General features: G+C 41.7%; 1 protein-coding gene across 2 annotated transcripts; it reads left to right on the top strand.

Moving 5' to 3' along the window:
- On the top strand, nt 1-26,742 carry LOC140999842 (putative segment polarity protein dishevelled homolog DVL1P1). 2 transcript variants are annotated; one of them, XM_073470388.1, is made up of 15 exons: nt 1-380; nt 5,278-5,347; nt 8,655-8,776; nt 11,337-11,455; nt 16,170-16,308; nt 17,262-17,355; nt 17,509-17,578; nt 17,696-17,835; nt 18,361-18,437; nt 19,720-19,787; nt 20,057-20,134; nt 20,254-20,388; nt 20,991-21,158; nt 21,268-21,483; nt 24,634-26,742. In XM_073470388.1, exons 1-15 carry the CDS (start codon nt 211-213, stop codon nt 25,152-25,154), a joined length of 2,187 nt encoding a protein of 728 aa, XP_073326489.1. In that variant the 5' UTR covers nt 1-210; the 3' UTR covers nt 25,155-26,742. The 2 variants fall into 2 exon arrangements, with proteins under 2 accessions (XP_073326489.1, XP_073326487.1); XM_073470386.1 differs by having other exon boundaries at nt 20,236-20,388.
- Nucleotides 26,743-26,985: the final 243 nt, after the last annotated feature.

The raw sequence follows: 26,985 nt of genomic DNA, 5'->3' as shown, positions 1-26,985 counted from the left end.
TACAGGCGCTCACAACGCGATTATGTCTGGATTCTCGCTGTGTTTGTCAAATACACGAAGCTGTATTTTCCATCGGGGGCTGTACTGGCTTATATATTAGGGAATGCTGTTATGTTATTCTACGGGTAGCTGGTAACATAGCAGGCCTGTTTATTGCGCTGCCAACCCTTGTTTCTTTCCTGTGTCAATGATTGTCCTCCCCTCACTCGAATGGCGGAGACTAAAATCATATATCACATAGACGAGGAGGAGACTCCTTATCTGGTCAAGCTGTCCGTTTCTCCAGAGAAAGTCACCTTAGCGGATTTTAAAAATGTCCTCAACAATCGGCCGGTCAACAGCTACAAATTCTTCTTCAAATCGATGGACCAGGATTTTGGGTAAGTGGCCACCGTCTGTGATTATTATTAGCCTGCTCGTCTGGCTCTCTCGCTTTTATCACCGCACAGTAGTAGTGTATAAAAAAGCTTATCGCCAGGCCGTGGTGGGCAACATCACATTGTTCCATGTGTGCGGACTGTATAGTGCCATGTCTTGTCTCCATGCTCCTGGCACCTGCTCATTATTCCAGGCTATCCTGTGCGCAGTGGAGGAGACACACGAGTGTTTGAAGTGATACCAGATCTGTCCAGAGCCCTAATGACGCAGCCCTGCATGTATTAACACAGAGCCAGACCCCTGCTCTCCTTATTACTGTCATGCATTAACCCACATTAACGTCAATGATACATTAACCATGTGGAATATATGAACGTGAGAGGCATGTTGACAAAGCGTCCACATGTTCAAGTCCTCGGGTTTCATATCGTCTTGTTTGTGTGGCTTTGTGCCTTGGTTTTAGTAGCATGTGAACTGAGGATATGATCATCAGAAATGGCTTTTAATAGATATGGAAGTTATTTGCACACACACACAAACACACACACACACACACACAATGGGCTGCAGGTGAATCCCAGGGGAATATGTCAGCCACAAGCCAGTGGTTGTGATTATAAGATACTATCATGTAACCACCGTTTGCATTTAATTGCCCCAGAGGAGCAGATCTGTCAAACAACACTGCATCCTCAATTATTAATGTTGTATTATGTCCTGTTTCGTTACACTAATGCCTGACAGACTCATTTTAAATGCTTGTTTGTTGGTTAAATAATAGAGAAACCTTAATGAGGCGTCCCACAGTCCAGTTGCAGGTATTTAGACATATAATAGACAGTATTGTCATTTACTGTCCTCAGGAAACAGACACATTAAATGATTAAGCCGCACAATGTGGTTGCAGCAGCGTTTATGGAACAAAACATTACGTTATCGGACATCTTTTTTAACCTAATGATTGAAGTGTGCGCTCATTTAAAATAATTAATCCTTATTGTTAATTCATTTTTTATTTTTCACGGTGAATTTAACCCCAGACGGTCACAGGAACTTCCTCCTCCATCCACTGGACGCTGTACTTTTTAAATAATAGAAATATTTCCTCCCTCTTTCTCACCTTCCTTTCTCTCTCTCTCCGTTCCTCTCTCTGTGTAATCCTGTCCTGATTCTCAGGAGTTACACCAAGTCTACAAAGCTCTGCAGCTCACTTGGTCAGCAGGATCTACTTGTATCAGGCCTCTGCTGGGAATGACATATTTGTGTCAGAGCCTGTTTCTCATTCCAGTCTGAACAGTCATACATGGGCGCACACACATTCATATCTAGCACTGTAGTCGCAAACACGACTGGAGGAAATGCAGAGGCAGGCAGTGTCTTTAGAGCCAAACGTCATAGATTTCCACTGCAGCCTGACCTTGTGAGGGAAGCTGGCTCTTCCTGGTGGCAGGCTAGGCCTGGTGCGGCGCTTTGTCCCCAGCCCCGGCTTCCTGCCTCTGTTGCACTGCAGGCCAGGCTGCTCACTGGGCCTCAGGTGATCAACAAGCAGATTATGGAAACAAACAAAGCATGTTTGCTTTCTCCACATGGAGACGTGGCTTCGTGTTGCTGAACACACCGCTACAGTAGGCCAGCCGGCTCCCGCATGTGCATCAAGAAAGCATGTTAAATTACGTGTAGAAGTGGACATTGACAAACGACTGTTTCCACATAGAGCAGATTATAAAGGAGTCTCCATCAGCATCCGCGCCTTTGAGTTAAGGTTGAATATTCAGGCTCTGAGAGTGCCGTATGGTACTGGCACAGTATGGAAGCAAACCCAGTCAAAGGCACAGAGGATAGCAGCGCTTTGTGGTAGCCATGCTGGCTGTACTGCATACACACAGACAGTATGGCTGCTGGAGAATTAGCTAGGGAGGAATAAGACTGCTGAGCAGAGAGGGAAAACATCAAATCCCTTGCAGTTATAGACAGTGTTTGAAATGTAAATGAGCAGTCAGTGCAAGGTCCTCTGTAGTAGACCCCCTGCCATGCAGGAAAAACCAGCCATTTTCTTAAGGGATTGCTGAACTACATTTGTGCTGGCAAAATCAGGTCTTTAAGCGATGGCCACACGAATTTGATAAATGGTTTGCCCCCAAAATGCCTCAGCTTACTGCAGCGAGCAAGTCACATCGGCTCTGTTTGCAATCGTATGGAATCGCGTGGCGTTTCCACTCACACAACAGAGCACAGCAAATTATACGATGAACGTTTCTTTGTGCACATTTCATACCTCGGTTGTTTTTCTTTTCGGTAATATTCATTCATTCATCAATATTCATAAGACAGGAAATTAATTGAGGCAGGGTTGTTTTGAAGCAACCCACTTGGCTGTTTCAGAGACTTCAAGGTGATGATACGGCGTTTTGTCATCGCCACTGGTGGTGAGTGGGTTTGAGACCTCACTATAATGCAAGTCACAGAGGCACTCTGGAGCTGAGGAAGCAGCCAAGCTGAAGGTCTGAAAGAAACAGACTTGTTTGTGCCTTAGAAAATAGGGGGGCTGGTAGGGGAATCTTTTTTTTTCTGCTGAGGAAGTGATGTTGAGCCCCTGTAGGACAAAAATCTGCAGCTTTTTTTTTATTTTTTGCACAAATTCACCTCCGCCTCACCTCGCTTGTTTTTGCTGTTTGAGGATGGATTTTGAAGGTTATGCTGCATTTGTGCGTCAGAACAATACCAACACACTCTTAATGTAATAGTGAACACACAATATTTGTTAGATAGTGACTTTATGAATGGAAAAACATCTGAACATTGTTATTAAGATGCTTTGGAAATCATAGTTACAGCACCAAATGTGACATCAACAGTATGAAAGCTATAATTAACAGCTTCTAGATGGTTTTAGTTGAATTTAGCTGTTTACTGAGTCAGACTCTGTCACATTAAAGTCTATCTTTTCGCAGTCTTATTTGACTACAAATATTTTGCTTCCCTGTTTATAGGATCATTAGCATCAGCCCACCAAAGTCCTTGGACGGCTGGTCGGTGTTGGCTTGCTTCTCCTGCCCTCGGTTTCTGGTGAAGGCTGTAACTAGCCGGCCCTCCTCTGTCTCTCAAAGCATAAACAAACATGTCTAATCTTCCCCAGCTACACAAATATCCCCAGCAGTGGAATATTCAGTGATCACCAGGGCAAATCTTGTGTCATTATCCTGTGAAATCTGTTAAGACCTATTTAAGCTGTCTGCTGTAAGATGTCAGATCTGTGACAGCAGCCCACACCAAGACACATGCTTCTCTAAACAAGGCATACGGTTTGTATGTGTGTGTGTGTATGTATGCGTGTGTCTGTGCTTGTAAAGTGTTCAGGGTGGAACTAACACTCCTGATATCAGATGGAAGCTGAAAAGAATGCGGGCCATGGATATTTTACCGCATGTTAAAGACGTCATCTGTTATGATTGGATCTGTTTCTTGGCTCTTCTGGTTTCAGTTCCTCTAACAGACAGAGATATGTTAAAAGGATTTATTTTGCATGCCAGTTCTTTCAGAAAATGGAAAAATACTGTAAAATTGTTGAAACAGGCAACCGTATTCCCGTCAAACATAGGAAAGAAGAACCACTGCTCGTATTTTATATGTTCGGGCCACTCCCACATCCTCACAAGTCACCTTACAGCTGCTCACGCGGCTCGAGAGGCAGAGAGGATGCAAACACTTCCTACCTAACAAGCAGCCGGCAGAGTCAGCCCTCGCCTCCCTCCCTTTTCCTCCCTGAGGTGGAACAGGCCACAGCAGCAGACTCTGTGGTCGTCAGTTCCAGCCACAAGGCTACGTTATCTCCGTCCACCACTCCCAGCAACGCAGCTCCCTCAGCAGCGGGGCACACAAAAACACAACTAGCTTGGCTAATCATTTCAGTAGCAGAGAAGTTCTGGCAAACGAGAAGCGGAAAAATAAAAGCTGTAAAGTCACTGTCAGAGACACCCCTGCGTAAAATCTTCTTAGGCTTTCCTGCTGCTCCAAAGTCGAGCCTCTCCCCTTTCATGTACCGTGTTCAAAGCCAAGAAGCTAATGTGAGATCTCTTCTAAGTCTCAGAAATGTGTGGTTGTACCAAGACTGGGAAAATCCTCTGCAAAAAAAACAAACAAACGTGCATGAAGCCATGCAGGGACTCATAGTGGAAAAGCGGTAAATATATCATGGTGTTTTAACGCCAAGTGTAGATGTAAGGTGCACGCTCATCTCCTCTATCCTTTGACTATAGCTCTGGGGGTTGATCTACGTGACACGAGTCTAGCAGGTGTGGTGACTGTTTGCAGCTGAACTGTGTCCCAGCAGGTCAAAGGGTAACTGGGAGGTATTTTTGTAGGGAATTTACAGCCAAAGACGAACACACTGAGGGAGGCTCACACTGGATCACTCTATTAATAAACTCTTGTGGGCCTTGACACCCTGTTGTAACAGCTCTGACATAAACGCAGAAAACATTCAGACAGACTCTGTCTGTCTGTCTGTCTGTCTGTCTAGCTAGCTGTCAGTGGGTCATAGTGAAACATGCACACCTGCGCAGATTTACTATTAGAGCTATTCATTACTGATTTATGACCCTATCCTTGCCAGGTTGAGCAGCCCTTATCACGCTGTTGTGCTTAGTGTTACTGGACAGACAGCCATGATGTTAATAAATCACTGATACAGACTCCAAGAGTGTCATCGCTGCTGCTCATTCAGTTTCCGTTGTGCTAGTGAGGGTGCAAAGCTGGTTGAAAGCCATGTGAAAAATGGGACTTGCAAAAGAATCTCTCTCAGTATGTGTCAACTAGGAGTGGATGTGTCCAGGCTGTAATAGTGTTGACTCTTGTGTCCTTCTCCTGGCCTGACTCTGAATCTGTCTGCCTGTTCCCCAGGGTTGTCAAAGAAGAGATTTCTGATGACAACGCCAAGCTGCCCTGCTTCAACGGGAGAGTAGTGTCCTGGGTAAGTGAGATGGATGGTGCAACCTGTGCTGGATGATGTAAATGTGGCCGTGTAACGCCTCCACAGAGCTTTTCCAACAACTCTTCACCTTGACCTAACTATTCCGCTGTATTGTATAGGTGTGAGCGATTCCATTAGATACTAAACTACTGTTATGAAATACAATCAGAGGTTACTGAGTTTGATGACTAAAAGAGGAAATATCTCACCATCTAGTGTAACTGATCTGATGGTCGATTACTCTATTGACTGATGCAGCTTTACAGTGATTTGTAATTATGGTAGATGAACAGCTGTGAGCCAAACTTTACCTCAGGGACAATAAAGCATGTTAAATCAAATCGATCTGTCAAGTTGAAGGAGAATTTACATCTTAATCATTGCTCCGTCATACAGAAGACACAGGATGTAGCTCTGACTTTAAATATCGAGAGGCTGTACCTTTCGTTCACTTGATGGCTTTTTGTCCTTTTTAATAACAAACCGGAAGATAAGTATTGTACTTTATTGATTTCTGTGGAGAAAGTCATTACTTTCCTCCACAGGGAGGTCAGAGGTCAGAATCAGTGACACAGTTGTGGCAGTAGAGTTGTTAAGGACAGTCGTATTCAATATCACTTAAGCAGTGTCGATCGTCACTACACCACTCTGCAGCTCATTGACCAGTTTGCTCGAATTTATACAACTTTATGATTTATTTACATTTAGTTTGTCAGAATTACACTACACCAGATGTTCCAGAAGGTCTTTAAACCAGTGGCCCACTGTCATAAAGAGATTTATTTTCATAGCACCACCCTTTCACTAAAGAGGGTGATTCACAAAGACGATGAAAAAGATTTCTGTTTTTGACATTTGGATTCAATTTTGCACATGAAGTGCCCAATATATAACTATACTATACAATAAACTATATAATTGTTTTTATAACACTTTATCCGTAAGCCTTTAATGTAATAAGCAGAAGTATGGCAGTTTGGGATTCTAGCTATGTTTTGGCTGTTGTGAATAATATGAACTTGAAAAGCATTACTATCAGCCATATCCAGCATGCTACTAATTGGTGTTGGATTGAAATCAATCAGCATTTCTTTTAACTTCATTGACAACGACAAATCTGAACAACAATTGCTCCGGCAGTGGTTATTTTCTGACTGCTTGAAGGTTAAGGCAAGCATGAACTATTATTTCCTCAAAAGCTGGGGCGCTACTGCATATTTACTAACTTTTGATATGCTGATTTAGATGTGTATTACTTTTTACTCCTGTCTTAATACGTTTAAAGGGGCTCTGTGGAACTTGTGCTTGAAGGTGGTAGTTGTATTATGTTGGCGGACTCTATTTCTAAACCAATAGCAGCTACTGTTGCTCTCTGTTAGCGGAGCAGAGAGGGGAACACTGAGATGAGGCATTCGAGAACGTGCACAAAGTCACGTCCTTTGGACTGTCGTGGAAAATCCGACCCAAGTCCTTCACAAAGAAATCCACAGTCCAGCAGCATTAAACAACTAATACAAATCGTCCACAGGCTTGTATAGGCAACCGAGAGAGCATTACAATCGGTTCACATATGGCAAATAAAAAAGTTATTAATACATGTAAATGTTACAAATTGTCAATTACAGCCCCTTTAAAAACAAACACAAAATGTAGTTAATGCAAATATTGCCTAATTTCTGAAGTCGTGAAATTTTATTGAAAAATAAAATTAAATGAACAAATCTTGGCGTACTCATTTGCCCAACCTTAAGGCACTACTGAAGTAAACAACTACTGTAGCTATTGTCGTTGTTAATTTCAGGCTATGAAGACATATAATTTTGGATAAATCTTACCAGGGCAGAGAAATGCTACATTGTTTATGTGTATTAGATTTTTTTGGCAAAAGTACACAAACCCTAGAAGTATCTAGGGTTAGAAGAGCTGCAACAATGAATGAATTTTTTTTTCAAATTTTTTAACAAAGAAGTAAAATTTGATGCTTCTTAGATGTAAATATTTTCTATTATTTACTCCTCTATGACAGTAAACTGAATATATTTTGGTTGTGGACAAAACAAGACATTTAAGGGCATCATCTTAAACATTCATTGACATTTATCACCATTTATCTGGCATTTTACAGATCAAACAACTAATTCATTAAACGAGAAAAGAACTAAGATTAATCGACAATGAAAATAATCTTTAGTTGCATCCCTAGGATGCACTGACGTATTGGATGTACTGGAGCGGATACTGACCACATTAAGTGGATCAGTATTGACCACATAGGATCGATTGACATTAGTTTCTTCATCAGTGTCATCATAAAATGTAGTGTTTCCACTGACAGTTACATTCATTAAGACACACCAGGCTGTCCACACCTCTACAGCAAACCCTGGTCTTATATTACATTATATAAAATAATCCCAACGAGCGCCACACATTGTGGTTGACAGAATTTAAACTTGGGGAAAAAGAGAGCACTGGTATCAGATTAGGAGTCAGTAAGAAGAGAAGAAGTCAGATTAATGCATCCCAAACAGTACTGTATGGAGGTATTTTACCCTCTTAATACTGTCAAACTCAGAAAGAAGTATTTTATATCAGGCAGTTTTCCATAAAACCGGCGAATCAAAGACGAGAGCTCAGAAGTCTGCTCATTCTTAATGTGTTCAGCTATCAGACAGAGAGCTAGTCAGCAGCTCACAGACACAGAAGGTGATAGAAAATGCGAAAAACACATTCCGACTTCGAAATGGAACATAAAGTGGCCCACAGGGCTCATATAAGAGTCTAGTGACACTAGTGTGACACCTGTGAATCCCACAGCTCGCATTAGAATAATCATAGTCCATACAGCTGTTAGTCTCCCCACGGCTGCCTGCTTTAACGTTCATTATTCTGGCTCAGATGAAAGGAGAGTAGTTGTATCTATGGGTCATCATCATATATCATCCTTTGTACTGACACTTAACTGAATAAAAGCAGTGTGTTCTTTAAAGTTTCTCTGTTTCTTGCGGTGTTTCTCAAGTTGTTTACGTGACGCCACAAGTCATCTCCAGGCCACTGTGCAGCATCTCATTTCATCACCTTTCCTCATGTGTACTTGTACACAAGATGCGCCTGCCTCTGGTGCCAACATCGCTGTGTTTGTTTATCTCTGAGTGTCGCAGAGTCTGTTGAGGTTGTTTTTGATCTTCTCCCTCCTCACAATGGGGCCTGTATCATCCAACAAAACATTTATTATTGTTTGTGTTGCTCTCAGCAGAATATATCTGCTCTCTAATGAAGCTTTCTGACTTCCGTCTCTCTTTCTCAGTTGGTCCTGGCAGAGAGTGCCCACTCTGATGGCGGATCTCAGTGCACAGAGAGCCACCCGGAGTTGCCCCCTCCTCTTGAGAGAACAGGAGGCATTGGAGACTCACGGCCCCCCTCCTTCCAGTAAGTAGGCTGATCATTGCGTGTCACACATGCACAATTACACACATGTGCTTTAGCCAGATGTATTCAAGCACACAACCCTGTGCTCTGGGTGACCTTTTTATTTCACAGCATGCCATATGTGCTAATTAGAATGTGGAAAAGCTCATCCTAGAGATTGTCATCTCTGGCTGGTATGGGAGGAGAAGGTGGTCTATACGCCTCTCTGTGAATTATGGCATGAAGTATGTGCTAAAGCTTGAGTGTGGGAGCATGCACGGGTGTGAGTATTTTTCCCACTAGAGTGTATGTTCCCTCCTGCCCACTCAACCATGGAGTAAGGCGTTAGTTCGCTCATCTATGTAAACATGATGCGTACACTGCCAGTGCTGCTGATTCTTGAAATAGCCTTGACAGCATACACATCTTCAGGCGAATACTGGCTCTCAGTGAGGCCCATTGTATACACTCACTAAGAGCATTCATCCATACTCGCTTAATAAAGGCATACGTGGTCCAAAAAAACCAGTGGTGCCTGAAAGCTCACAAATGGAGACTTTCCTGACAGCTTGATGACGGTTACCTGAGCCCTGTTTTTGATTTCAATCTGGCAGATTAGAGAATATGACTGCACTTGCTGAGGAGAAAGTCCCAAGCTAAATATAGCCAAAAGCGCTGGGGGCAGTGGGGGTTGTTGCCATTACCACGCTAGAGCAATATGGCTGAGGCTCTATATTGAGAACTACAATCTGTCATGTCTCTGTGTATCTCTTTATCCAGTGTTTGACATCTCGGCTCACATTTGCCCTCTATGGGCCGCTCCTGCTGCTTGGCTGTCAGCTGTCCTGATGATTTTATTGTTCCTGGCCAGCCCTCACTAGGACTATCGCCACCTTGTGGTGAATAACAGCAGTGTGCCGGACCTCTTACCCCACGTAATTCCCCCCCACTCTCCCTTTCTCTCTCCCTCTTTGAGTCAGACAGGCAGGCTTTTCTCTCAGAGAAACAGCGTGGTGAATTCCCTATAGCGAACCTCCTCTCTTTCTGAAATGAATCCAGTCTTCCAACCCTCTACCTCTGTCTGTAAATAGCTAGAATATTATTACCACTTCATTTCTCTTTGTGCTTTATTCATGCATTTCATGTGTTTGTCGGCGTGAATGGCTCTATTTGATGAGCACACAGAATAGGTGTTTTGGGCTGAGAATGGACACAACTGATGTGCCTCTGCCTGGTAATCCGGATTAACAGACATTAAAAGCACCCATCTCCATTTCCCAAGAGGGAGGGGGGTGGCGATTGGCAGCAGAGAGGAGAGGGCGGGGGGTGGAGGGGGTTGAAAGGGGGTGGCATTTGTTCACAGCTGCAGCCTAGCGCCTTGGATAATCTCCCCCCGGATCAGCAGGCCTGCCGCCCGCCTGGTCAGCAGCCTTCGACAGCCTGACAGGCAGGCATCCACCGCCACATCAATCATCACACTGCCTCCCAATCACTACCAATAGTAATGCATCCAAACTATGCATCTTCAGTCATATTTGTATACACGCACTGACCTGTGCGGGTGAATCCCGGCCCAGGTGCACCCATTAGTACTCCGAAGCAGAAGCGTGTAAGCATGCCTCATTGAGCACTTTATCCCGCTGAGTGAACACAGCAGACACAGCATCCTGTCTGCTCTTGTGTTTTTAATTTGCATTGATCATACACACACTACCGCTGAGGTGTGTGAGAGCATTTTCTTGACCATGTCTGTGTTTTGTGCCTCTTTATGTTCTGTTTATAACAATAAATATGACACTGTTTGTACACGAGCACTGCCAGTGAGTGTGCATGAATGCATGAATGCGCCTGCATGAAAGTGTGATTATTTATGCAGGTGTAAAGTACATGTTGCACACATGCCTAAGTATGTGTGACACAATGACAGGGTTGAGTAAAGTTCTCACCAGCTTCAGGTTTCTTAGGTGCCCGGTGGCTGTGTAAGTCCCTTAACCCTGGTGCCTGAGGCCACAGTGTCTCCATCCCTCTGACAAAATAACAACCTGCCCTCCAGCCTCTCCAGAACCCCCAGACTCCTCCTAGACCCCGAGCACACAGGCCGGCGTATTGCTCAGCCCACACCTGATCTACCACTTCTCGCTTTTTTATGCAATCTGTCATTCTCCCCTCTCTGTCTCTCTCCCAATCACGCTCCAGGCACCATCTGGGCTTTCAATAGGTCTCATTAATGCCAGTATTGTCCAGAATGGCTCCCTCTCAGGGTATCTGGTCATTAATGACACTTAGTGAAAAACACATCACATACCGCAGAACAATGAAACTGCTATTTTGGCCGGAGGGATTGAATTTGAAACAGAGTCACAATACGAGTTGCATATTCCCCTAAGGCTGAATGGCAGGCAAACAGATATTATAACAGACAGGACTATATTGTAGCTGGGGATTATGTTCAGGAGTGTTGGTCGCAGGCTTCCTGGAGAATTCATTTGAAAGACTTTCTCTGAGAGAGACCGAGAGCGTGTGTGTGTGTTTTGTGCATCATTATGAATATGACTGAAGTTTTCCAATGTGTGTATTGCAGCGCCAATGCGGTGAGCATTCGAGATGGCCTGGACACCGAGACGGGTACAGAGTCTCTCCTGAGCCACCGCAGAGAGCGAGAGAGAGAGCGGGCGCGGAGGAGAGCTCGAGAAACTGAGCGTGAGTATTATCAGCCGGGAACAGATGGATCCTATAAATGCAATTATCCTGTCATTTCCAAGTTATTACATTTCAGTTCCTCTCACTCAACTCTTAACTGTCTTACTCTACACAAGTCATTCACCTGTCCCCCCATCCCCCCCCGAAAAAAATTTGGACAGACAGTAGACATGTATGAAAAAAAAGGCCCTCAGGGTTCACGTGGTGTGCATTGAACTTTAAACACATGCATATCTGAATTCTCAGAAGAGTGAAGAAGGAAGGAAAGAGGAAAGAAGTGAATAAGTTCACAGTGTGTCAAAGTTTCTGGAATTCACTGTCTTGCCCAATAATTGTCCTCCTTCTGTTTCCTGTGTGCGGCTCAGGTTTATGGTCAGAGGCTGTTTTCCACTCGGTAGTCACACTCCAGTCTTGTTCCATGATTATACCCTGTCAGAATATCAGAGGAAAGTCTTTTGCAGCTATTGTTGAGATATAAATGCAACCATCTACAGTTGAAATGGATTAGAAATAGTTAGGATCTGGATTTGAAAAGTCCCTGATTACTGTTATCAAGTGCAAACGCATCTGGTCCACGGTTTTGGTATTTGACTGCAGTGTTTTCCATTCAAATCACTTTGGCAGAAGGACGGCTTTCTTCTGGCTCCTTCAAAAGAGCTGCTCTCCTTCACAGGCTCAGTGTTTTTAATATGAGAGCCTGCCAGCCAGCATCACATGTCTGCCCTGTCCACAGCAGAGAAAAGGCTTTACTGGTGCTGCAGGAAAAAGGTGTGCTCTATTTTATCAGCACCATCATACCTGTGATATTTTAAGATATCCGCTTCATTCTATTCCTGCTCTCGCCACACAGACATTGTGGCAGAATGAGTTGTTTTTATGGCAGGAAGTATTAAACCAGTAGCTGCTAATGGTCACTGTCTACTCTTTCCCCATCTTTCCTCCTCTTGCCTGGCACTTTGCATCCTGCACTCCAGACTCATGAAGCAATTAGCATTGCATTGCACAGCATTACGTTGAGGTTGAAGAAAGATCTGTAACTGTCTCATATGCAGGAAACAGATATATCTTTATCCCAGCAGAATAACTGCATAATCATATTCATTGATTCCATTACTCTCATGTATCTTTTAATGGTGTTAGAGCTGCAATGATTAGTCGACTAATTCATTAGTTGGTTGACAGAAAAATAAACCAACTTTTCTGAAAATCAATTAATCATAAAATGAATTTTTTAGGTAAAAGTGCTGTTTTCAGCCTCTCAGATATGGAGATTTCTATGTATATTGTATCATGTTAAGCTGAATATTTCAGTTTTGGATTGACATTAAACAAAACTGACATTTAAAGATGGACATTTTTCCTTTTTTTTCTGACATTTTGTAGACCAAAAGATTAGCGCTGGACTGATTATATATTGTTTGGCCATCACAGATATATTGGTATCTGCTATGTGTTGACTGTAAAACATATTTTCTAAAGATTATAATGCAGCAAAATATGCTTGAGTTGATTTATAATACTTAAATTCCCTTTACGTTTCAGTGCACTGATGTCATTTAAGACAATAAAGTTGTTAAACTGTTCAACTTAAAATATATTGTCGTCGTTACAAATCTTTGTCACAAGTGTTTACTAACCAAATTCGAGCATTTTAGGGATCATTTAAAAAAAAAAAAAAAAAAGTCCAAAACTGAGTATATCGACTGATGTACTGTATAAATATTTTTGTTTTTAATTCCCTAATGTCGGTATCGGCATAAGCACAAAAAACGAAGTATCAGTCAAACGGAATAAACAGTGCATCGATTAATCTTGAAAATGTGCAGCAGATTAAGTGATAATGAAAATAATGGTTAGATGCAGACCTGGAGTTTAATTCCTTGGCTCAAGACATAATGTTTGCCCTCACCTTGCTAGATTCAATGTTGCTAACGTCAAGGACGAAATATGTTTTTAAAAAGTCTTTATCATAGTGGCTAAATCATTAAAAAAGCCAAACAACAGGATGCGGCCTTACCTTTTATAGTAGGTATGACTACATGTATTTCAGTGAGGAACAGCCAATAGGAGGCGATCACATGACCCAGATAATGACATGAATTGGCTTAAAAGATTACATGCACATGATGTGCAGAAAATAAACATTAAAAAAAAGTCAAATGTGTACCCTCATTGAGGCCAGGATACTTCAACACCTCCAGTCTATGAATCCAAAAAGCGTCTCTTCAGTTAAGTTTCCGTATTCTCTCCCCTCTGTCTGTTGTTTGGCGCCCTGATGAAGACTTTATGATCAAAACATGTTGGTTTTTTAAACAAATATTTAGGCTTTTTAAAGTTTCCTTCCTCATTTGATACATTTTCATGCATACAGAATCATCATCATCATCATATCATACAGGAAACAGAAACTTACTTACTATTTCTGTCTCTCTCTCTCACTCACTCACACACACACACACACACACACACACACACACATTCTTTCTGTCTGTTTCCTCACCTGCTAGTTTATTAGCTGTAATTAAGTGAATCCATCAGGGGAATTGAGTGTTTTGCAGAGCAGTTTCATGGCTCGTAAATCTAGCAAGCAAGACCCCATATAATGCAATTCAATTTGGCTGTGTTGGCTCAGTACTTGCTGTCACAGACACGTGGCTTGGATGTAAAGACATATAAAAAAGGTGCAAGTAGCCCTGCCTTTTTACCTCACAGCCTGCAGCAGCAGCAGGAATTCCCCTGTCACCTTATACACACGCTTCAAGTGATTTTGTCTCAGTGTGAATGCTAGATGTTTTACAGCTATCAGTTAAAGTGGTAAACGTATCCCTTCGTATTTTCTGTCTGTGCTGTGGCTGTTTTGAGAATGAATGGATGATTAATGCAGCATTTGAACCTTTTTAGGAGGGTGAACAGGTGTTTAGGAGTTACAGGATATTGTATATTTAGTTATTGTATTGTTGCAGAGAGCATTTAATACATGCAATAAAGAAAAAAGCATTTCCATTACAAGGATGTTCAGCGCTGCTGGGATTTAAGGTTGAGGTCAAAGAAGACCTGGCTAAGCCAAAGCACTTATGCTTGTATTAAAGTATTAAACCAAAGCACAAAAACAGCTGGTGAAAGTATGAAAAGCACCAAAAACATTTTTTTTTTTGGTCACGCAACGCTGCTAAAGGCGGTCAGGCTTTCAATCACCTGATGGTGTTTTCACCTGAGGCAGAGATGGGAGAGGACAGAACATCATCTCAAATCCCATATTATCTCTGTTTTGGAGAATACCATCACCTGATTGGTTGCACAGAGATTAGCAGTCATTCTATAGTAGTGTGCAATGGGAGGAAGGGAGGGAGGAAGGGAGGGGGAATACTTTCTCCTGACTCTCAGCTCAGTTTATCTGTGCGTTGGAGGAAGGCACACTGTTGGCTGTGGTGAGAGGGATTTATTGTGTTATGATATTTGACATTTGAACATGTTATATGATTTGATGCGAATTCATTTTGTGGTTAGTTTAATGCAGGTATTTCTTTAAAATAATTCCAATGTTGTTAAGCAAAGCTAGTTAAAATAGGAGCGTTTTTGTTTTGTATTGAGGAAAGAGGTTAATTGTACCTGTTTTGAGCTTTTATAGGTTGATGTAGTTTATGTAATGTAAAGAAATGACCAATTTGAACATTGTTACATTTTGACTTTATCTGATTAGTACATTATTTATTCATTTTAAGGATAATAGTTGATAAAAATCAGACAAGGAGCCTATCTTTTAAATGTGAGAACTTTTGAAAAGGTCATTGTGGCCAAAGTTTCACATGTCTAGTCAAAAAGTGATTCACTCACTTCTTGTTTTCTTCCTGCCCACTCTTCAGAGTATTTCTATTCTTACTGCCTATTTTTCACTGCCTCTATTGTAGATAAGCTGTGAAGCCTGTCAGCAGCCAGCCGGTGGGCAGAGACCGTCTGAGGCTCAGGTTTTAGAGAGCTGCTAGCGCAGACGGAGCAGAGCACAAAGGCACAGATTTCAGTCTGACTCGGTGAACCTGCACACTCGTTGTTTTTGTTTTCTCTGGTGTGGCAGTCCTCTGAGCGTGGGAGGAAATATGTTTGAGTGAGTCCTGACAGTGGATGTCCCTCTGCTGATTGAGTGCTTATGCGCAGCTCAGCTTTCATAAAAGCACCTTCTGGGCGGAGTTTGCGATGGGAACAACCACAATGCTGGAATTTTTTGCTTGCTCACGCCGCATACGCTGGCTGCCACGCCCTCTTCGCCTTATGAGACCTTTCCAGCCAATCCGCTGTTATCCTGAGACAGCTCCGCCTCACTGGCAATGTACGTATGGAGATGGACAGGGTGGTCATACACTGCTGGGAATTGGAAGAGTGAATTTATGTCATGTTATGTATTCAACTCTGATTATTTCTCCTTTTTAATATTTATGTATTATTCCATTGTCTGGAATGGCTGAAACCTAAGTTCTGCTTTTCAGTTCATGTTTCTAACAATGCTAAAGTCATCCAGAGCTACGAGAGAACAAAGATCTTATGTTGTTTGTCGTCACTGTTTGTCAGATAACTATGATCTTTTCCAATTCCGCCACTCTCACTACCGCTGACTTTCTCCCCTCCCGGGTGCTCCCTCTTGATCTGATCCGACCTCACGACGAGCAACGTGACCTCCCTGTCTGACTCACTGCTGCTCTTCCTCTCTTTCTCTTTCTAGTCCCTCGCATCAACGGTCACTCGAAATCAGAGCGCACTGCGAGGGACTCTGCCATGGGTTACGACAGCGCCTCAGTAATGAGCAGCGAGCTTGAGTCCAGCTCATTTGTGGACAGTGAGGAAGATGAGGATGCCAGCAGGTAACATACTACCTAACATCAAAATGGATTTTTGCACAATGAACACACAATTTTTTTTCTGAAACAACTTGACACATAACACAATAATATCTCTGCAGTAAATGCCATTTCTGCGAAGCACATCATTTTATTGTTTGTCATGAGAATCTGTAAGGGTGTTCATTCCCCATAGGTCAGATGATCTTTGAGATTAACATTTTTGCATTGGCTATAGCTGCAACTCACTATTATTTTCATTATGAAATAATTAATTATTTTTCTGTTGCTTAATCACAAAATGCCATAAGTTAGTTAAAAAAATGCCTGTCACAATTTCCCAAAGCCCAAGTTGATGCATTCATATTGCTTGCTTTGTCAGTCCAACAGTCCAAAAGTCAAAGATATTTAAATTACAAAGATATAAAACACACAAAAAGGAGAAATCCCTCAGATTTGTGAAGCAAGAATTATTCAGTGTTTGGCATTTTTGCTTGATAAATGACATCAATTATCAAAACAGTCTACTCATTGATTAACTGATTGTTTTCCAGCTCTGGCTGTTGCTTAACCAAAGTTAAATTGCAAATAAACCAAAGTTAAATAGCAATTAGCAGCACATATTATATATGTGTGCTGTATGTATATATCTATATATATACATATATATATAGATATATACATATATATATAGATATTTACTATAACTATGTACTACTATACTACTACAACACCAACGTGACGATATCAGATATGATGTCAGCATTTTTTCAAGGCAACATAAAGCAGCTTACAGACACGGGAAGAGGCTTATCAGCACTACAAAGTTCAGCTTACAAAGTGACGGATGATTTGTATTTTCCTGCAAATGTTTCCTTTTATTTTGTCATCCAACTATATAAACCCTCTTATTCTAATATCCTGTCTTTGTCTTCAGTTCCTTGTCATTATTCCCCCTCTTTCTGTCTGTGTTTCAGGCTCAGTAGCTCCACAGAACAGAGTTCCTCTTCGCAGCTGATGCGCAGACACAAACGTCGCCGACGGAGGCACAAAGTGGCCAAAATAGATCGGGTGAGCACCTCTAAGACACATCACCGCCCCTGCCGAAATTGAAATTGACATAGCGTGTGTGAAACAGATGAGAGTGCTGATTGATATAGATTTTATGCCACTCTTGACTATTTCTGATGTGCTTTACTTATTGTGTCCTCTCTGCCTTTCTAGTCGTCATCCTTCAGTAGTATCACAGACTCCACTATGAGCCTCAACATCATCACGGTCACGCTCAACATGGGTAACCCTGAGACTTCAAAGACTATGATTTTATTTTATTTATAAATATGTATACAGATATAATGTTTTTCAGAGCTGATACTGTGCCTGTTCTCATTTCTTTCATTCTCCACGACAGAGAAATACAACTTTTTGGGTATCAGTATTGTCGGTCAGAGTAATGACAGGGGAGACGGCGGCATTTACATCGGCTCCATCATGAAAGGAGGAGCTGTAGCTGCTGATGGAAGAATAGAGCCTGGAGACATGCTCCTTCAGGTACACCTGCAGATACTTCTCTTTTCTTATCGCTGTAATGAAAACACCTCTGCCGCTGTGTGTGAAAGTGTGAAAGCTGAACATGACATGTAAAAAAAACACTGTATTTCCATTTGAAGTTTTGTGGCCTATTAATAACATCAATGTTGCACTCGCTTCCATTACGAGGCTATTTGATACAAGTCGTAATTCTGCCTCTCCTTTTCCTTCCTGTTCTTGCCTCCCTTTTCATCTCCGTGCAGATACACCCTCTACAAACCACATGATGTCTGATTACAATTTGTTGTTGTTGCTGAACATTCATATTATAGGTTTTATATTGTTTACTGTGTTTCCCATAGAAAGCAGCTTAGGATTTGCAGGCATCTGAAGGCCTGTGAGCACAGCAGAGATGAAAAGTGCATAAACACATTTAAGCCCTCTGCAGAGCCTCAAAATAATATTTTTGTCATAAAAACATTGTATAATTGTGTAATGTCATTTGATTTAATGAGGTAATTACATATGCTGTTGTCTGCCAACCAGGTGAATGACGTAAACTTTGAGAACATGAGCAACGATGACGCTGTGAGGATCCTCAGAGAGATTGTTTCCAAAACTGGGTAAGAACAGCTTTCTCAGAGCAGCGACTGAGCATTAGGATTGTTTAACTCTCTGCAGCAGAAGATTATCACATAGAGAGCATTGCTTACTGTATGTAGGGTGAAATATTACACCTTGACATTACATGTAAATTAGATGGGGTGCTTGTTGGGTATTTAGAGGATTAAAAGAGTTAGGAGAGCCCATTGAGGAAATCATAACTGTAAAATACAAGCATATCCCTACAGTTTATCCATTTTTGCCAAACGGCATGTTTGTTGCTACAGTAGATTTGTTGACTTTTCAGACCCTTTTTGTGGCTTTTTCTAAAAGAGGACAAGTGACTTTCTAAGCTGGTATCAGCTTTTCCCGTTGCTGTTATACCAGTTTAGAACAAACTCTTACAGTAAATGTAGTAATGTACTCACAAATACTAAATATGCATTATTTTGGGGTGTCATTTAAACTACTTTTACACCAAAATCAGTGTGCACAAGAGAGTTTTTATAAATGTTTAAAATAGGTGTTTGACTTTTACACATTACCAGGAGTTTGCCTTTCTGCCTTTGTTCCTTGTGTGTCACACTTGTCATCTGGAAGATGTTAAAAGGTGATTAAAAGTCTTAATCAATAAAATTCTGAATAAGAAACATTGTTTCTTTCCGGAGCTGACAACAGAAGTCGTTAAAGAGTCAGACATCTCGCTTCTGATTTGTGGTACATTCGACCAAAAAACACTGACTTGATCGATGAATTGGTGATTTGATTTTGAGCTCGTTATTCAAACAGTAAACCAATAAATGTCAGCAATTTCAAACAACTTACCTCTGTGAGATACAAAGTAATGTGGTCAGTAATGTGGAGTGGAGAGTAATCTGTTCATTCCTGTTGTTTTATTACATGTCTTAACCAAACTTTGCTCATTTGTCTTTAAAGATATAATATGCAACATTTCTGCAATAAAACATCTAAGAACAAGTAGACCGTAGTCCTATATTTATCAGAAATGTCTCCAATTCTGTTCCAACATTCATTTGGTTGCCCGTTGCTATAACTTCCCGGAGAGAGTCAGAGAATGAGGTCTGCAAGCGTGACTAAACACAACATGAATAAAACGTTGCACTAACGTAGATAGATGTTCATCAGCAATGGTGGTTATTTAACGCTGAAGACAACAGCTCCCATGATTCGACATTACTTGCATCTTTTGTTTAGACCTAGAGACCCTGAGCAGCCGAAACTACATACTGTCAATTTAAAAGATTTTTATTAAAACTGATTTTCTATTTGCTTCCTCTGCAGTCCCATTAGTCTTACTGTTGCCAAATGTTGGGACCCGTCTCCACGAAGCTACTTCACCATCCCACGTGGTGAGACAAACCCCAGTACTATATTGCAATCACATACATACATATCTAATTTTACTTATGGAATCGAGGGTCTAAGGATAGAGCATGTCATTCATTGTACAGTTTGTTTCTTATGTAAAATAAAGTAAAAATAAGTTTGATTTAGTAAAATATGCATTTGATTAGTCAAATCAAATCAGTTTTATTTATATAGCCCAAACAATGCCAGACAATGTTTAAACTGTATCTTTTATTAGAGTTGCCTTATTTTATTTTTTGCATTTGTTCAGCTGAACCAGTGAGACCCATCGACCCTGCAGCCTGGATTTCACACACCACCGCCTTGACAGGCCCTTACCCACACTATGGTAAAGACAACCAACATGTCCATCACACACTAGAAACATCAAGTCTGTTTTAATTATGACAACCTCACAACATTTAAACAATTGAGAAGTTCCACTCACAGACTCCTCTCCCGTCCCAGAGTTTGATGACCTGCCTCTATCTGCGAGTAAAACAGACATGGCAACCATCGTCAAGGTGATGCAGTTGCCAGACTCTGGCCTGGAAATTCGAGACAGGATGTGGTTGAAGATCACCATCGCCAATGCTGTCATAGGTGAGAAAAGCTGAGCCATGTGAGCACACACAAAACTAAAAGCAAACCCTTGTTTCCTGTGAATGAAGATTTGGATTTTTTTTTAAGCAATTTACTGTAAGTAATGCATGTACTTACAGTAACTCTTAAAAATAGACACCCAAAAATGAAGAATAAAGAAATTGATGTTTATTGACCATTCATTTTATTTTAAATTGTGCACGCTTGAATTACAAATGTGAAATTTGAGACAGAAACTGAGAAAAGCTGGTATGTGATTACAGATTTAATCTGTAATCACATACCAGCTTTTCTCAAATCCTTCAGGTAATTTCTGTTTCTTGTTCTTAAATAAGAATCATTGCAACACACTAATACAAGTTTTAAGTTTTTTGGTCTAACCATAAAATCTAATTCTGAGCCCTGAAAATAATCATGCATACAGCAGTTTTGGCATTAGTTTCACTATCTTTATTCAAAGTTCCTGCAAACATCGTGCTGCCTATCTACATGTAGCCACTGTGGTTGTTACAGTTTGCATGTTGACAGTATTTTTAGCATCTGTTCAACACATTAGAGAAGGAGACCTCATGTCTGTTTGTGTGTGTTTTTCGCTGTGTCAGGTGCTGACGTGGTGGACTGGCTTTACTCCAGAGTAGAAGGATTCAAGGACCGGCGGGATGCGAGAAAGTACGCGAGCAGTCTGCTGAAACATGGCTACCTGAGACACACCGTCAACAAGATCACCTTCTCCGAGCAGTGCTACTATACCTTCGGGGACCTCTGTCAAAGTACAGCCACTTCCCTCAGTGTGTCCTTACACGTGTATGGCTTTTTATTTATGAATAGAAGGATTGTGCTAAGTCACTCCCTCTCTGCTTCTGTTTTCTCTCCAATAAGACATGGCATCACTCAATTTAAACGAGGGATCCAGCGGCGGAGGCTCTGAGCAGGACACTCTGGCACCGCTTCCACCCACCAGCAACCCCTGGCCCCTGGGCGGGCAGCCATACCCCTATCCTCCCTTTCCCTCCGCACCTCCCAGCTTCCCGCCAGGATACTCAGACCCATGCCACAGTTTCCACAGTGGGAGTGCAGGCAGCCAGCACAGCGAGGGTGAGCAATGACAAGGAGGGGCAAGGCGGGCCTTTGAGTTCTCCATCAGCTTTTCATTAATTAATGTGATAATTTGACTCAACATGCAACATGGCATTCTCCCTAATCTCAGTATTCCTGACATATGACATCACTATTACCAAGTATCTGACTCATGCTGATGTTAGCTTTTCTGGCTCACTGGGCAGGAAACTGACATTGGATTGCTTTTTGATTATTAATGTGTATTCTAAAACACGTCCTGTATTGTCAAGGTCAATCATGAGCATCTTGAGTCACACAGCGGACAGCTCTGCAGTACTGGGTGTGTACATGACAAAAATAATCGGATCAACCATACAAATCGCCAGCTTGTAATGATCAGCGCCGAGTCCATCCCTCTTCATCAGTTCTCGAATTATCTTTTTGTTCTCATTTTGAATCAGTGCTTTGTGTTGCTGCTGCATGGTTTTTGATATCTGCATTGAGGGAGAGTGGCGAACCAGGGCGGTTTGTACAGTACATAAGTGGGTGGCTGTGATAGTGTGCTTGTCATACGCTTTTTAAACTAGACAGTCCAGACAGATAATGGTAACTTACTTGTTACCATCTATCAGTCTAATTTTCATTGTTTTGAGTGATTCATCCAGACATCGTCATGTCTTGCTTTCAGCCGGTTGTCACTCTTTCAGTTGGTTTAACTGCAACCCGTGAAACGTGGAAGGACAGAGTTGACAAAGATAAGACTAGTCATGTGATGTACTTTTACGTAAGTCAAATGGTAGTTTCTTTTTCTTCGTGGGTAATTATGTGTCCGCCTGCTTGTTTGAATGAGTGCATGTGTGCATTTTTTGCATTTTTGAGAGGCAGTTTCTCCATAACTTGAAGATTTGTTTAGTTGGATGACCATGAGAAGACCAAAAACAGCCTAGGGTGTAATATAAGCTATGACATTATGGGCCAGATGCACAGTTAGGTAGTGTGGGAAGGGTTGGGCTGGGAGGTGTGTGTAATTCTGTTGTTCCCTCTGTTTCTGCTGGGCAACGTTAGACTGAAGGAGGAGGTAGTCCCAGGACACTGGGGGAACCGGTAAGCCTGCTAACCCCCTCTCCTCCTCTGCTGCTCTCTTTCTCTCTTTCATCCTCTTCATCTTCTTATTCTCTTCCTCTTCTCTGTCTCTCATGCTCAACATTCTCCACCTATCATACTGTGGCTTTAAGGTTTTTTTTCCTCCGCCCGTCCCATGCATCTTTCTCCGTTCCGTGTGTATCCCGTGTGTGACTCTCCTGACAGTCCATTCTCCCTCTCTGCACCTCTGGGCATGCATTCGTTACTGTGCTGGGAGGTGCATGATGCAGGATGATCACTCTGGGGCTTATGCTATCATTCTCACTGATAGGGGGCGATCATGCACCACTTTACCCAGTACTGTTGGGCTCATTGTGGAAGGGGAGGCGTGGAATGTGTGATTTTGCAACCTTGTGGTACACCTCTCTCACTGAGCACTGAGACCTGACATTAAGCTTCTTTTAAAATGAAACTGAGTAACACTTTATAACAACCATCATTAATAAATGGCAAATCTATAGTTAAGTTAACATTAGTTAATAGTTCATATCACTCCTAACAAACAATGAAATGCTTTACAAACCATTTATTAAGCAGTTGTTTATTGTTAAGCTCTAACTGATGAGGTCTATAATGCTTTGTAAATGTTAATGTATACTGTATTGTTCATCTATAAACATTATCTAGATGGACATTATTAAGCAATTGTAAAGGTTTATAAACATCAGTTGCAATTGTATAAACAGTATAGAAAGCATTTTTTCATCATTTTTTAACAATCAGTCAGTAAACCCTCATTTACACTGACATCCATTCAGTTGCACGAAACCCCTGAATATAGTCATGTAAAATGGCTACGATTACAATAATGTGAATGGTAATACAATACAGTTTAAATTTAAAACATTTATAACCGGTGGATGGGTGGTTTAAGATCAAATTTCTGAAATGGCTAAAGGGTGTAAGAGTATTGATTTTAATTAGGTGCTGTATTCTGTTCCAGGAGTCAGGTGCGCTAAAAATGAACTGCAGTCTTTCCAAGTTTGAACCTAACTTGTATAAAATGTTAAGTCACACAATAATATAACTATTAACAAAAGTTTATATAAATATCATCTTACCATTTATTAATGATGGTTATTATAAAGTGTTACCAAACATTGACAATAACTTTCTTAAATAAATATGTTGTGCTTTTCTGTGTTATCCACTTAGTGCTGTGTAGCAGTGTCTCTCTGATGCAGGTGTATCATGTTTACTTTGAGAATATGTGAATGTTTCAGTGTTTGTATGAATATCAGATGAAGCCCATGGTGTTAGTTGCTGCAGGTGGAACTTGGGGAAGAACCTTTGAGATAATCATGTTTGCCCTTGACTGCTGACTCTTGTTAGATTGCCTAAGAAAATATCTCGTCACACCTTAAACAAAGTGCAGTAATATGTTTAACAACATTAATGCATTCGTGCCATGAGATGTATAGTGTCTGGTACAGTTGATGAAGGCTTCATTAAGCTTTACATTATATTTTGTTTAATGTGTGACCAACTGATATCAGTAGCTAAATAAGGTGGTCTAAATCAGCTGTGGCTGACGAGTCAGAGCTGATGACTGTTGCTGCCTTCAAATGGAACTTGCGAGCTTGTGGTTACAACATGGAAAGTTGCGAACATGATGCAGTGTGCTTAGTGTTCAAGCGGTTAAGTCATGAGAACAGCTTCTAGGCAACGGCTTCTAGAAGCCACTTAGGCTAACAGTTTAGCAAACTAGCGAGGGGGTAACATAATGCTGGAGATGCAAAAGCATAAAATAGATGAGGACATTGGGAAAATCCACATTTTCCTCAGAGATATTCTAAAATTACAAGGAACAACTAAAAATGCAATATATTAATTTACTTTCCACATAAAAATTAACTTCTGTGGCCATAAAAAAAAACTTTATCTGAAACGTGAACATGGGAGTTTTCAGAAAATTTCCACTTATGAAGTCATATATATGGATTCTTCTCGTGATTGTGATAACCGTGACCCCATTTGAAGGCAGCATGTTTATTTATTAAGTGTACTAAAAGCTAAAATGTCTGAGTTTCTCTTCCTCAACAGGAAGCCGAAGCAGTGGATCCAACCCCAGCGCAGGCAAAGGTAGACGTTCCTCCCCACAGGAGAAGGGTCAGAGGTCAACATGCAGCGAATCAGAGCCTCGCGTCCGTGGAGGGAGGCGCGGTGATAGGTCCGCCAGCCAAATGAGCCACCACAGCCACGCCGTCTCAAGTCACAGTCATGCCCGATCAAGCCTCAGTCACAGTCAGTCGCATAGGAGCCACACTGTCTCACAGAACAGCCACCCATCCTTCACTTACAGCCACACCCCCTTCACCCAGCCAGGGCCAGGCTCGTGTGCCCACAGTGAGCGGAGCCATGCCTCCTCCTACGGCCCCCCAGGCTTACCTCCCCCTTATTGTCTGGCCCGACTGGCCCCTAAGACCTCGTACAGCAGCAGCACGCCCCCCGGAGCCCCTCCTGGGAGAGAGTTAGCAGCCGTTCCTCCTGAGCTCACTGCCAGTCGCCAGTCCTTCCAGCATGCTATGGGCAATCCCTGTGAGTTCTTTGTTGACATCATGTAACAGGACAGTGCCTTTTAAAACTCATGGAGCACAAAACAATTCTTTCCCCAAATTCTGTCACCCCCTTCTCACTTTCCTCTCAATCCTTTGCCTCTGACTGTCTCTAAGTTCAGAATGTAGACCCTGACTGGCCCTCCACCTACCCCCTGCTATCTGTCTATCCCTCTGATGTCTAAGCAAAGGAATACAGGCAGCAAGCGCACAACAGGAGGGAGTCCTCTCACAAACACAAGCACGGGTCCTCTGTGGCTGAAAACCCTCTTCTGTATTGACGTGACGTGTACAGTTTGTGAAATGTGAGTGGTATTCAGTGTGGTGATTTTTTTAAAGCTGCCACGCAGACATTCTCGGGAGTGTGTACTCTACCTAGGATATTTTCTGTTCTGCAAGACCTTTAAGCTGGCTGGGCCCTGGATCTCAATCCCCCAGACCCAGACCGAAACCTACAGCCCGCACTTAGGAACATTTCTCTGGGTCTAGTACTTGGAATTGATCTCCTGACTCGTATCTGTGCATACAGATACAAATTAGCAAGTTACACCAAACCTCTGGCCCCGTTTCCTTTATACTGTGGCATTGCCACCAGCTTATTTAAGCTCTTACCTGCCAACTACTAAAATGCTAACCTTGACCAGTTCACGATTTGTGGATTTCTTCTACTTCATAAGGGAGGCCCCGTAGCCAGCCATTAGTTTAACTAGGCTGCATATTGCATGACTGTCTCAACTGCTTTAAAGAAAAGAAATTTTATTAATACATTTTGTTTAAAGTATTACCATTATTGGGAGGAGGTGTTACCTCTTGCCAATGTTCTAAAGGAAGAATCCGTACACTGGATGATTTTTTTGTGATGTTATTTATGTGATCATGTTGCATTGATGGTGTCATACTTTGTCTACCGCGGCTGACTGACAGACAATCAGACATCACCCTTTGTGAATCAGTGGCCTGTTACCACTGTCCAACTGTGCTTTGTCGAATGTATCATTATTCCTGTTAGTGATTAAAAACCCTGACATTCATAACACTTTGGTTAAGTAAGAAAACCAACTTACAAAAACAGGATTGCAAACAGTGGACACACACCACAGCTGTGAAAGCAAGCTCAAAGGGGTGACATGAGATTAACCAGGATGCTGAGAGCATCACGGTCATCTATGAACTTCCTTCCTGAGCTTTGATAAAAGTCAGTGCGTTAAATGCCAAAGCCTCACAATGTGTGGTGGTTATTTCTCAACAATGCAGGAGCTGTCAATGATGTAAATCAGCTTTATGAATATCATCTGGCACTTCTCATTTTACATCTTCAAAGTGACTTCAAGGGGAATCCTGGCCTTCAGATTCTGATCTCCTTGCAAAACAATGGCAAACCCCTGTTGTATCTACCTAAAGTTTAGTTACAGGAGGGAAATCACAGACAGACACTAGTTTTATGAGCACTTTTCCATTTTGTCTCTCCCTCCCCTTTAGTATGAAACACTGTTTGCAATCAAAGCTTTCTCTTTAATTTTGTTTCTTTACAAAAGAAGAATAAATTGTACATAGAAATTTATTATATATATGAATAAAAATATATATGTTAAAAATTTTCCATGATAATCATCTCTAATGTGTTATTACCGTCTCTTAAATGTCTCTCTTTTAGCCACTAGATGGAGACATTTAATGTGAATTTCCTCCTTTTTACCCCACTTAAATTTCAACTTTTAAATATAAAATGTATTTTGGTAATGTCTGCTGGCATTACATGACAATAGAAATGTTTCATTGTCACAACAAGCAGGAGGTCACTACTCGATGACCAGTAGTAGCTCATCAAGTAGACGGCTAT

The sequence above is a fragment of the Pagrus major genome, chromosome 7 (assembly GCF_040436345.1).
Source record: "Pagrus major chromosome 7, Pma_NU_1.0".
NCBI classification, from domain to species: domain Eukaryota; kingdom Metazoa; phylum Chordata; class Actinopteri; order Spariformes; family Sparidae; genus Pagrus; species Pagrus major.
Note: the sequence above shows the minus strand (reverse complement) of the source record. Positions and strands in the feature narration are given on the sequence as shown.